Source organism: Aspergillus fumigatus, chromosome 1 (assembly GCF_000002655.1).
Source record: "Aspergillus fumigatus Af293 chromosome 1, whole genome shotgun sequence".
Classification (NCBI taxonomy): Eukaryota; Fungi; Ascomycota; class Eurotiomycetes; order Eurotiales; family Aspergillaceae; genus Aspergillus; species Aspergillus fumigatus.
In genome coordinates this window covers 1,124,104-1,136,159 of record NC_007194.1, presented here as the reverse complement: position 1 = coordinate 1,136,159, position 12,056 = coordinate 1,124,104, and the positions used below count along the sequence as shown (strand labels likewise).

Here is a 12,056-nt window from a genome sequence, read left to right as displayed (position 1 = left end):
CTCTCGGCTTGCTTTTTGAAGGGCTTGATTCAGATATGTTACGCTCTGCAGTTGAGAATCGGTGATTTCAGGGTTTGGGACCGCGACTTTTCAGGGTAATGCTGGAACGGGCTGCCGGATGCCTTGAGAACGCAGGTCGGCGTTTCTTCCGGGATTCCAAAGGGGCACTTCGGAGTCGGAGATCTTGGTATCCTCATTTCGCGCAGAGCAATGGGACAAGTGCGGACACTGTACATTTGTCACACTCGGCCTCCACAACATCAGACCGCCAGGATTCGCTTATCTCTGTCTCTTGGAGGGCGAGGTCAGCAACTGCCGATACATGGACCCCTGTTCTCGATTTCCTGTATCCTCCACGTACCCAGGAATTTGCTGCATCACTCTTGTTACGCCCATCCCGGAGACTTGCCGTACGGCGGAAAAAGAAGCCGATACCTGCTCTCACTAGGGCTTACACATCGGTGGCTGCGAGCCTGTACAAGCCCGTCATTCCAGATAAACCTGTGGTGGATCTTGATGCGAAGAGGGCGGATCAGCTCGAACGATTTCGAGCCAAGGAAGAACTTCGGTCAATTCTCAATCAAAGTAAACCGGGTGTCTATGGAGACTATGACAGGGCTTGGGACCTTTATGAGACAGCTCGCCGGCCGAAAGATGTGACTCCGGCTTTCTTGGCTCACTTGAGTAGGTCAACACTGCTCCGTAACAATCTACGGGCTCAGTGGGTCTTTCGGAGAATCTATCCTCGTGACCGTTCCCCCGAAGATTATCTGCACCTGGCAAAGTCTTACTTGGCTGTCGGGAAGCCCGATGAGATAATCAGAATTTGCAAGGACGCGAAAGGCGGTGGCGGCGATGTTCTTTGTTGGGCTTTCGCTTTTTCGCATTTTGTCAATAAAGCAGATTGGGACTCTGCTGAGAAGTTCTGGAATGCGCGGCCGCCATCCTCGGAGAAGGTGTTGCTCAATGCAGTCGCTTCTGAGCTGAATGACTCTAACCTTCCCACGAAGCTTTTCGATCTCGCTGAGGTATTACGGAGTCAGGAGACCTCGATGTCCTGGAGTGGGCTTGTCCACTTTCTCCTGGACTATGCTTTTTCCAATTCCCGAATCGCGGCGGACGTATCGACAGAAAATATCCTTCTTCTATTAAAGGAGTACAATCTACTGGGGTTTCTCACGGCGCAGCATTATTTCCGCCTGATTCGGGCTCTCCAGTCCTCCGACGTTCGCTCTACATTTACGAAGTCAATTGTGGTGTACCGTAATCTTCGTTGGCAGATGGAACAGGAAGTGCCTCCAGCGGACCTTCTGGGCGCATTTTTGCGGTGTCTGGCTCGTTTCGAGATCACAACTGGGATACATTATTTCCTGGGTGAATATGCCCGTTTCCACGGCCAGCCATCCATTGACGCATACAAAAACGCGCTCATTGCATTTTCAAGAGCCGGAGATGTGGAAAACACAAACAGCGTTTTTGAACAGCTTGTGAAGCATCACGGGAAGCCCTCGAGTCGAAGGCTTTTGACTCCGCTCCTTTACGTCCATGCCAGGCTTGGCGATGTAACGGCGACGCGTCGCCAATTCGAGAGAGTATCAAAGGAGTTCGGTCTGACACAGAACACTGTGTGTTGGAACATCCTCCTCACTGCGTATGCCAATGCAGATGACTTTGGAGGAGCCTTCGCTACCTTTGACAAAATGCTGGAGGAGGGTGTCCAGCCTAACTCTCATACTTTCGGAGCGTTGATGGGACTTTGTGCAAATAGAGGGGATATAGACACTGTCCGTCAGTTGCTCGAATTAGCGAAGAGAAGCCCTGTGCGGATCACTACGCCATTACTGGATACAATCGTTGAGGCCTATTGTAACAATCGGGAACTTGAAAAAGCTGAGAGTGTTGCTGAGACCTGCCTTGGTCTGGATGTCAAAGGGTCTCGAGTGAGGATGTGGAATGTGCTTCTTTGGAACTATGCATTTCGCATGGACTTAGAGTCTATTTCAAGAATACGTTCCCGCATGGATTCTGCTGGAGTGCAACCTGATGCCATGACATATGCAGCTCTCATGCTCAGCTTGGTACTGCGAGGGCAGACCGATCCCGCGCGCCGAATCCTCAGAACACTTCATCGAAGCAATCACATGTACGCAACAGAATTTCACTATGCAATCATCTTGTACGGCTATGTGAAAGACCGGAACCGAGACATGGTTCACATCATCTTTCGCGAGATCAAAGAACGTTTCAAGCGTCCTGGATTCACATCACGGCTTCTCGTTCTCAGAAATCAGCTGCAACGTGATCTGGAACTTATCAAAACTGGTGGGCGGGCAGGTAGTGGTGCCAACGTTCGGTTAGAGAACGCGGAAAGATTCCTTGCAGAAACAATCGCCGACTTTGACAAAGCCAATATGGCGTCAAAAGAACCATTGCCTGGCGCGGGCAGACTACCAATCACCCAAGCCTTCCCTGCTATGTACTATGAATACCTCATCACGGCATATGGCACTCGGGGAGTTTTCCACAGGGTTAAAGAACTCTTCGATCAATTCCTCCGCGACAGAAAATCCTCCACTTCTGAGCGGCCCGCCTATGATGTGGCGCCCCTCCGTCTCGTTTCTGCACTGATGCTGACTTATTTGAAGTCAGAGCAGTATAAAAAAGTTGAAGAGTGTTGGCAAATTACTTTTCCCCGTGTCGTCAAGATGGCTACTCAGCCTGACCTGGATGAATGGCTGGCTGATCGCTTGCTACGAGCTGAAGAAACTGAGCAACCAGATTATCCAATACCAAGCCCTGTCAACTCCCACAAGGATGTTCTTCTGAGCTCGGACAAGCCGGACATACTTGCTTTAAAGCCGCCGTCAATCTTGCCGGCATGTCGATTCCTCCTGTCGCGACCCCTCTCTCTGTACATGCGATCATTGGCGTACCGGAACGAGACCTGGAGGATACCCCAAGTCGTAGCAGAAGTGCAGAAAGCTGGATTTCCTCTGACAACTTTCAATTGGTCCACATACGTGCAGATGATGGCTTCTTCCGATAAGCCTTCTGACCAGGTTGAGGCGTTCACGGTCTTTGAGCGCAAGTTCATGCCTAACTTTCCTGGATGGAATAATCTTCGTCGGGGTTATGGAGTGAGACCACCTGGCGTACCTTCGACCATTGATGTTATGGAGAACCCGAGACGTGCGAAACCTCCTAACATGCTCGGCAAAGAATCCCGACGCTACTGGAGCAAAATTCAGCCTGACTTCATGCAACCTACGTATGTCTCCATGGTCTATCTGGCGTCCGCATTACAAGCATTCCGGGAGAGGAGTATCTATGACGGAGGATTAGAGGTCGGGACTCTCTTCAAAGTTGCACCTAAAACTATTGCAGCCATTGCGGACATGCCGTACCTTCGTGAGAAGTTCCAAGGTGTGTTACTTCGGCGTCGTCAGGAGCAAGGTGACAAGAAGGGAGACTCTGGAGATCGTGATCATTTCGTGTGGACCGGTGGCATCCTTGGTGTTGGTGGCAAACCGAGATCTCCAACAGCTGTTGAGCGGCCAGCGATGGAAGCAGACCAAGAGGAAAACGCATCGGCCAGCGCCCGGCCTCAGCCAGATGTGACTGATGACGAAGCACCAGATGCCCCAAACGCTCCTGCTGTCGAGGCGGGATTATCCCCTGAAGAGGTGTCCGCGCCGAACGCCAAGAGCATAGATCCGCAGGACCAGTTCGATATCGAGGCAGAAGCGCTCCTTGGATCCAGACGCGCTCTGCTAGAGGCGAGCGAAGCATTGCTGGACAATGAACACCGCGCTTCAGCGGATGAAGTCGACGAAACAGACATATCTTCCTTGATAGACGATTTGGCAAACCCAGACGAAGATGCGCCAAAATCAGCAGACGGACGGCAACAACAAGAACCGCCTACCGAGCATCAAGGCCAGCCAGAGCAGGAGCACCACAACAACGGTATGGCGCATGATGCATAGGATCTTTTCTCATTTATCCCGTTTTGGTCAATCTTGTATATCAGAATCCATAATTGTATATTACTACCTATAGATATATATTATATCCACTTTTTAAGACGATTGTATAACATGGGTGACTGATAATGACTGTAATCATGTTGGGCTACCATGCGAAGTAGAACGTCTCGAAAATTAACACGTGACATTATACTTTGCTGAGTCATTAAGCGACCATTCCGTGACGCGTCAAAACTGGAAGGCACGCGTTCCAATTATACCCGATTTGGGTGTCGTGTTTCGTGAAGAAAGATCCCTCCGCTAACAACCATTCTAGGTACAAATTGAACATCCCCATTATCGTCCTTCTATGAGACTGGACTGAAGGCCGGCGAATTAAACCCTGTTCCTTAAGACTTTGAACACTTAATTGATCACCTTTGTCACATAAATACGCAAGTCGAGGGTTTCCTTCGTCATGGATGGGGTTCAACTCCGCGATGAGGCCGGTCAAGATCGAGTGAGAGCTGCAGTCGAATTTCTTGATCCAAGTAAGTTTCCAACATACAGGCTTCGTGAAGTAATTATCTGACTTAGAGGTTCTAACAGGCGATGCCCGCGCGCGGAGGTCTGTGGTTCACAAGTACCCTCCCTTGCTGAGACATGATGATTCTGACGAGCGAACAGCTACCGAGCCGATATTGTGTTGATGCTGAACCGGGGACTGCGTCGCTTGACAGTATGCTATATACGTTTTACAAGGTTGGCACGAAAACTAATAGGCGCACAGGTCAGCATCGATGAGATCAGAGCTCACAACCGCGAATTGGCAGACGGGTGAGTCCAGCACGGTTGCAGTATTGCTAAGATTATTGTGGGCTGATGCTTTCTCTAGCCTTCTTACCTCTCCATTCGATTACTCTTTGGCTTTCGACAGGGCTTTGAAGGAGGTCATCAAGACATTGCCGAACCGACCTTCAAGGGAAACAGCTGACGATGTGGTATGTACAGTCTGATGAAGATTTCTGATCATGCGGCGTCTTTGCTGATGAAATTCAGAATTACTACTGTGCCTACGTTGGTGCTTTCGGAGAATTCTCTTGTAACCCGAGAACTCTGGGATCTACTCACTTGAACCGAATGATCTCACTCGAGGGTATTGTCACAAAATGCTCTCTGGTTCGCCCCAAAATCATCCAAAGTGTGCACTACAACGAGCGGAAAGATAGATTCGTTGCGAGGCGGTATAGAGATCAAACAATGACAACGACCGGAATAACCAACATGAATGTCTATCCCCAAGAAGATGACGAGAAGAATCCGGTATGCGATCGAAGGAAGAGCCTGTACTGGACCGGTATCGCTGATAGTTTTGTTTTCGTCTTTTTAGTTGATCACAGAGTACGGATACTCGACATACCTGGATCACCAAACCATTTCTATCCAAGAAATGCCTGAGAGAGCGCCTGCAGGCCAGCTTCCTCGGAGTGTCGACGTGATCTTGGACGATGATCTGGTGGACAGTGCCAAACCGGGAGACCGGATTCAGCTGGTAGGAATTTACCGCTCTTTGGGAAATCGAAATGCCAGCTCTGGGTCTTCGACTTTTCGCACGGTCGTCATGGCCAACAATATCATTCAACTATCTTCAAAGTCTGGTGGAGGCATTGCACAAGCTACTATCACGGACACCGACATTCGAAACATCAACAAAGTGGCCAAGAAGAAGAACGTATTTGAATTGCTGGCAAACTCCCTTGCACCTAGCATATACGGACATGATTATATCAAAAAAGCGATCTTGCTGATGCTCTTGGGTGGAATGGAGAAGAATCTCGACAACGGCACACATTTGCGTGGTGATATCAATATCCTCATGGTCGGTGATCCCTCAACCGCCAAATCGCAACTCCTTCGTTTCGTCTTGAATACAGCGCCTCTCGCAATTGCAACCACAGGTCGGGGCTCTTCGGGAGTCGGTCTGACAGCCGCTGTCACCTCTGATAAGGAGACTGGAGAGCGTCGTTTGGAGGCCGGTGCGATGGTCCTGGGTGACCGCGGTGTTGTCTGTATTGATGAGTTCGACAAGATGAGTGATGTGGATCGAGTGGCTATTCACGAGGTAATGGAACAGCAGACGGTCACCATTGCCAAAGCTGGCATCCACACAAGCTTGAACGCTCGTTGCAGTGTATTGGCAGCCGCTAATCCTATCTACGGACAATATGACCCTCATAAAGACCCTCACAAGAACATCGCGCTTCCTGATTCACTTCTCTCACGTTTCGATTTGCTTTTTGTTGTGACGGACGATATTGAAGATGCTAGAGATAGAATGGTTTCGGAACACGTCTTGCGCATGCACCGTTACCGTCAACCTGGAACCGAGGAAGGTGCCCCGGTTCGGGAAGACCTCAATCAAACCTTGGGCGTTGGGCTTGAAGATAACCAGGACTCCAACCAGCCGACGGAGGTGTACGAAAAGTTCAACGTTATGCTCCATGCCGGAATGGCCAACTCGAGCCGCAAGGGCAAGGGCATTGAAATTCTGAGTATTCCCTTCATCAAGAAGTACATTCAATACTCTAAATCGAGAATTAAGCCGGTTTTGACAAAGGGTGCTGCCGACCATATTGTTGCGACGTACTCGGCTTTGAGAAATGACGAGCTCTCGGGCAACCAGCGTCGAACGTCTCCTATAACTGCACGTACGCTGGAGACATTAATTCGTTTGTCTACCGCACACGCAAAGGCTCGCTTATCGAACCGAGTCGAGGAGCGAGATGCGAAGGTTGCCGAATCTATTCTGCGCTTTGCTATGTTTAAGGAAGTTCTTGAGGATGAACGCCGCAAGAGGAGAAAGGTCACGACGTTCGACGAAGACTCTGAATCGAGCGAATCGGACTCCGAGGATGATAATACTCCTGCAAATACAACCGCCACGCCACGGTCGAGCAGACGAGTTGGAACAATGCGAACACGTTCAGCAGCTACGCGTTCCACAAACGGGGACGAGATGGATGCTGACGGAGACGTCGTGTCGGAAGACGGGGACGGTTTGTACTCTGCTAGCCCTCGAGGCCAGCGACTACGTTCAAGCCAGACAAGCCGCACGCAGACGCAGACAGATAGTCAATCTCGGATGTCCGTTGCTTCTTCGCAACCGGCATCGCAGCTCATTCAGTCTCAGACCGATGATTCACAGTCACAAAACGCAATGAGTTCTACTTCTTCGTCCCAGCCAATCCAACCTGCGCGCTTGACCATGTTCCGTCAGGCCCTAGGCCCGCTCATGGGCACACGGCTCTTCACTCACGGCGACACCGCCGATGTCGAGGAGCTCATTGGAGCAGTTAATACCGCTGTGCGGGAATCTCCCTCGCTCGGAGCAGGCCATGTCTTCCAGCGCGCTGAGGCAATCGAGGCATTGAAAGCCATGAACGAAAGAAACGAGTTGATGTAAGTCATCCGACAAGTGTTTTAGCTTGATCGTCAAGCCTGACTAACATTCTTTTGCACACACAGGTTCCTCGAAGACGATGAGACAGTTTACAGGATTTAGATCCAATGATCATTGCATACTAGTAGTAGATTAGTGTTTCGGGTACGGTTGACGGGTTTTCAGTCCAATATCTTGAATCGCGCCGGAGACTCTGTATGGCGTATCGGAGTTTTTTTTTCTTTTCTACCTTTTTTGTATGCAAGTGACACAGTAGTCTGTCCGTTTTTGAAAATAACGTCTCTCAATGCATAACCCCTGGCATAAGGTTTCATGCTTATTGAATTGAAGTTGAGCAGATTGCTCCGTGATTCTAGATCTATTTTCTGCTTGTACATTGGAAGATCGAGCAGTCGCTTTACACCAGACATGGTGGAGAACAAATCCATGTATTGACGAGAATGTGAGAATCCGTTCGTAGATACATCGACACGAAATCCATACAATGCATGCGATGGTTCTGATTAGGGTATATGATGAAAATGGGGATGCTTCCAAACTACACCGAGGGACTAGCTTCGCGCGACTGTGTGGTCTCGCGACTCTCGCCCAGGAACGAATCGTCGGACGAGAGCGACGACGTATTGTAGATGCCCTCCCTGATCTGCGCTTGGGTCAAAGGCGACAGCCCGCGAGAAAGTGATTTCGTGCCCTTCTTTTTCCGTAGCTGCATGCTCTGTTCCGAGGCAGTCGAAGATGGGGTTGTGCTTCCCCGGCGAGGACGGCTGCTGGCTGAAGAGCGAGATGGCGGACGATCATCGATGTCCACTGGCGTCGTACTACGGGATGGGGTGCGGGAATGAGACTCTGAACGCGGGCCACGTCGCGTGGGGGATTTGAGGTCGTGCGCGTGTTTGGAGATGCTAGAGAGATGATGGTGGTGATGACGATGTTTGTCTCCGTCGCTGGACTTGAGGGTTGCGGCGACGAGTCGTCGGCGTTGCGAGGCCTTCCAGCCCAACCCGAGCCCTAGCCACCAGAACCAGCCACCTTCTTGTCGAGCGAGTTGGCGCTCCTTCTGGCGCAACTTCTGGCGCAGCTGAGCGCGTCGCTCGTTCTCCTTTTCCCAGAACTCGGTTCGGTAATCATCCCAGTTCTCGCGGAATTCGGGCGAGAAGGATTTGGGGAGAAGAAGGAGACGGATGTAATCACCTCCGGGGCTGAGATCTTCCTCCACAAGGCCCGATTCGCTGTCGACGTTGTTGTAGTACTGCTGGTAGTGCTGCCGACTACCACGCTTGTCCGACGACGGGCGCTCGATGTAGTGGAAATTCCCGGTTGGAGCAGGGAAGAAAGGTAAGGTGAATGGGAAGAGAAAGGAAAGGTAGGACAGCAGTTCCTGCCACCAGGGGCCCCGGATGATGACGATCTTGGTGTTCATGGTGCGTAGGCCGCGGTTGGCGACGGCGAGCCAGCGCCGTGGCCATCGCACTCCCCGTTCCCACTGTCCTGTTCCCCAGACTAACAACGCAGTAACGATTCCTCCTAGAAGTGCGACCTTTTCCCCCATTTCGACCATCCAGTAAATGGAGCCGCCCACCCCGCTGCCATCTTCCCGCGGACGAAGGAAGAGCGCGTAAGCAAAGTAAGCAATCCAAGCAGCTAGCAGGAGCAGGAAAAAGGTATTCTGCCGTCGGCGTTCCCGCAGCGCCAGATACTGGGCTCGCAGAGAACTTTCGAGAATGAGGAGGTTCAGGTAGATTTGAGGAGGGGATGAGGGCAACGTCGAGAGCAGATCCGGGGTCGATGAACGGGGTGGGGAGGAGGGATCCGAGGCATCTTGAGAAAACGGCGGCTGAAGGGTGTTCAATTGACCAGAAGGTCTGGATAAGGACTCTGGAAGACTTCCAGGAGCTGGAGAACCCTTGACAAGCTGATCCAGGCTCCGGGTTTGTGCCGCCATGACGCTGTGGAGGGAGGGGAGAAGGATCAACAGGAGAAGACCCCTTTGCAAGTAGAGAAGGATATTGTAGACTTCTAGAGGGGCTGCACGGCCTTTGCGGCCAGACGCGATTTCATTGCATGAGTTTGGACAAAGAAGCCAAAGAAGTAAGTCGATAAGGTTGATAATAATGTTTCCGGCTCATCAACTCCAGTATCACCAGCTCCACGAAAAAGAGAGAAGAAAATCAGCCGGATCATCGTCATCATCGTCTCCACTCAACGTCCCTCAGCGATCTACTGTAACAAATTCAACAATTTTTCCCCAATTCAATCAATCTCATCTCGTTTCAACTCATCGCATTTCCACGACTTATGATACCCTAAAAATAATTCTAGCGTCGTTGAAACTCTAAACGGTCCTGATTCCACCAATTTCGTTATCATTTCGGCTGCCTGTTGGGCTTCGGGGATAAGCGGTCTTTGGCTTCGTTTCTGACCGCTGCAAAACGCCCACCTGGCCTTCTTATTTCCATTGCTGACGGATTGATGACCTCTGCGCCCCTTTCCTATAAAATATTCTTCTTGTCTCCTTTGTGAGAGTGGCAGGGATACCGTCTCTGTCACTCTGGACTACATCGCGACAAGCTGTCTGCCGTGCGACTTCCTTCACTTTCTTCCCAGGTGTCCCGACCCTGGACGTCATTTGAACCGCCCCGTCTCCTTGCTTCGCCACATCCCGCAATTCACCTACGCTGTACGTCCTCAATGACATCGGAATCACTCAGTTCGTCTAAGGACGACCTTCATGATCGAGGTCGAGCCCACCATGGTCCGTATGTCTCTCAGCAAGAGAGCACGCCATATGCGGCCCGAGGGGCTAACACAGCTGCAGCGCGCTCCTCGTGGTTTCCACTAGGCTACAGAGAAGGCTTCAGTCAATGGGTAGGTTCCTGAACTCGGGAGATGATAACCAAGGTTATTGCACAAGTCACTGAGATCTGGTTCCAGTGGGCTAGTTTGCCAGCTGCGGCAGCAGAGCATAAAGTCCTCTCTTTCTTACCCTATCTCCAGCATGAACCTCCTACACATCTGCAGACTGGAAAGACCACCACTCAACGCGATGGTGTGGCTCAAAGTCTGCAGTCCGCCGATCTCAGCCAGCAAAGCGAAGTATCAGCCCATTCCACCGACGATCCGTACGGACCAAGACGATGGCGCTCCAGCATGGTTGAGTTGAGCGGTAAGGACAGGGCTCTAAATGAGTTCTCCGTGGAGAGAGTTGGTGAGGAAGTGGACCAACATTTAGTCATGCTTCACGGATATGGTGCGGGGCTGGGCTTCTTCTACAAGAATTTCGAACCTCTGAGCCGGCTAAAAGGGTGGCAGCTGCACGCGTTAGACATGTTGGGCATGGGCCGCAGCACCCGACCACCGTTCCGCATCAAGGCTAAGAACCGAGAGGATGCTATCAAGGAGGCGGAAGATTGGTTCGTTGATGCATTGGAGGAATGGCGCGTGAAGCGCAAGATCGAACGCTTCACGCTGCTTGGCCACAGCATGGGAGGGTATATGGGAGTCGCTTACGCCTTGAAATACCCAGGCCGTTTGAACAAGCTGATCCTTGCCTCTCCGGTGGGGATCCCCGAAGATCCTTATGCTGTCTCTGCGGATATGCCCGAACCATCCGAGTCCACCTTAGCCCAGGAGTTCACCCAGGATCAGCAAACTATCGCACAGTCATCGTTGTCTGTCCCACCGGAAGTTGCCCAGAAAGGCGACAACAACGTCCTGCTGAAAGGCTACGGTAACGCAGCGGCACCACCGGAAAGCCGACCGGCCCGCCGCAGCATTCCCAAATGGTTTGCCTACCTGTGGGAAGCCAACATCTCTCCCTTCAGTCTGGTCCGGTGGGCGGGCCCTCTCGGGCCCCGCATCGTATCTGGCTGGACCTCTCGGCGATTCTCCCATTTACCCGCCAACGAAGCGAAAGCTCTACACGACTACTCCTATTCCATTTTTAGTCAACGCGGTAGTGGAGAGTATGCTCTTGCATATATCCTAGCTCCGGGAGCTTTCGCGCGTAGCCCTCTGATTCGGCGCATACAGAACGTCGGACGGCAGATCATTCCGCCTTCCAACCCCAGTGGGGAGCCTGCGAACGTCACGGACCCCTCTCCCTCGCAACCGCCTTCTGACTCGGCAACTCAGGCTTCTTCAGCCCCAGGTAAGCGCGAGACCGGTATACCCATTGTTTTCATGTATGGAGACCACGACTGGATGGATGCGGCGGGAGGCCTCGCAGCCAAGGCCAAGATCGAAGAGGAGAAACGGCGGGTGCTCCAGAATGCTTCACCAGAAGAGCGTGAGGCGGATAATGGCTCAGCTAAGGTGGTAATTATCAAGGGGTCGGGTCATCATATATACCTTGATGGATGGGAGGAATTCAACAAGGTGGTATTGGAGGAAATGGAAGAGGTGAGCCAAAGGGAAAGGGCTCGGAGTCGGACGTGACGCAAGAGATGCACTGTTTACGAGCGATATACCTTTTCCCTTACAGTAATTATTATCTACTTGTTTGTAGATAAACTTGGCAAATTCTGCGTCAAGATGGGTTGGATAAACGGAGTGTATGATTAGAGGATAGTTCATAAGACATAATAAAAGTAGCGTCAGTCGCGAGAACCCATCAGTTGCAGATGCATGATCGT

At 51.4% G+C, this 12,056-nt stretch overlaps 4 protein-coding genes across 4 annotated transcripts; 3 read left to right on the top strand and 1 right to left on the bottom strand.

The window, feature by feature from the left end:
* Positions 1-98: 98 nt before the first annotated feature.
* Positions 99-3,986, top strand: AFUA_1G03930 (putative translation regulator (Cya5); the record flags this gene model as incomplete). The annotated part of the gene is made up of 1 exon (XM_745050.1): positions 99-3,986. The coding sequence occupies one exon, from the start codon at positions 99-101 to the stop codon at positions 3,984-3,986; it is 3,888 nt and encodes a 1,295-aa protein (XP_750143.1).
* Positions 3,987-4,443: 457 nt separating this feature from the next.
* AFUA_1G03920 (MCM DNA helicase complex subunit MCM3) lies at positions 4,444-7,527 on the top strand (the record flags this gene model as incomplete). The annotated part of the gene is made up of 8 exons (XM_745049.2): positions 4,444-4,516; positions 4,563-4,593; positions 4,653-4,704; positions 4,756-4,802; positions 4,861-4,966; positions 5,025-5,288; positions 5,356-7,424; positions 7,491-7,527. 8 exons carry the CDS (start codon positions 4,444-4,446, stop codon positions 7,525-7,527), a joined length of 2,679 nt encoding a protein of 892 aa, XP_750142.2.
* Positions 7,528-7,963: 436 nt separating this feature from the next.
* On the bottom strand, positions 7,964-9,367 carry AFUA_1G03910 (Spo7-like protein; the record flags this gene model as incomplete). Its single annotated transcript, XM_745048.2, has 1 exon — positions 7,964-9,367. One exon carries the CDS (start codon positions 9,365-9,367, stop codon positions 7,964-7,966), a length of 1,404 nt encoding a protein of 467 aa, XP_750141.2.
* Positions 9,368-10,113: 746 nt separating this feature from the next.
* On the top strand, positions 10,114-11,859 carry AFUA_1G03890 (putative alpha/beta hydrolase; the record flags this gene model as incomplete). The annotated part of the gene is made up of 2 exons (XM_745046.1): positions 10,114-10,290; positions 10,312-11,859. 2 exons carry the CDS (start codon positions 10,114-10,116, stop codon positions 11,857-11,859), a joined length of 1,725 nt encoding a protein of 574 aa, XP_750139.1.
* Between the last annotated feature and the right edge of the window lie 197 nt (positions 11,860-12,056).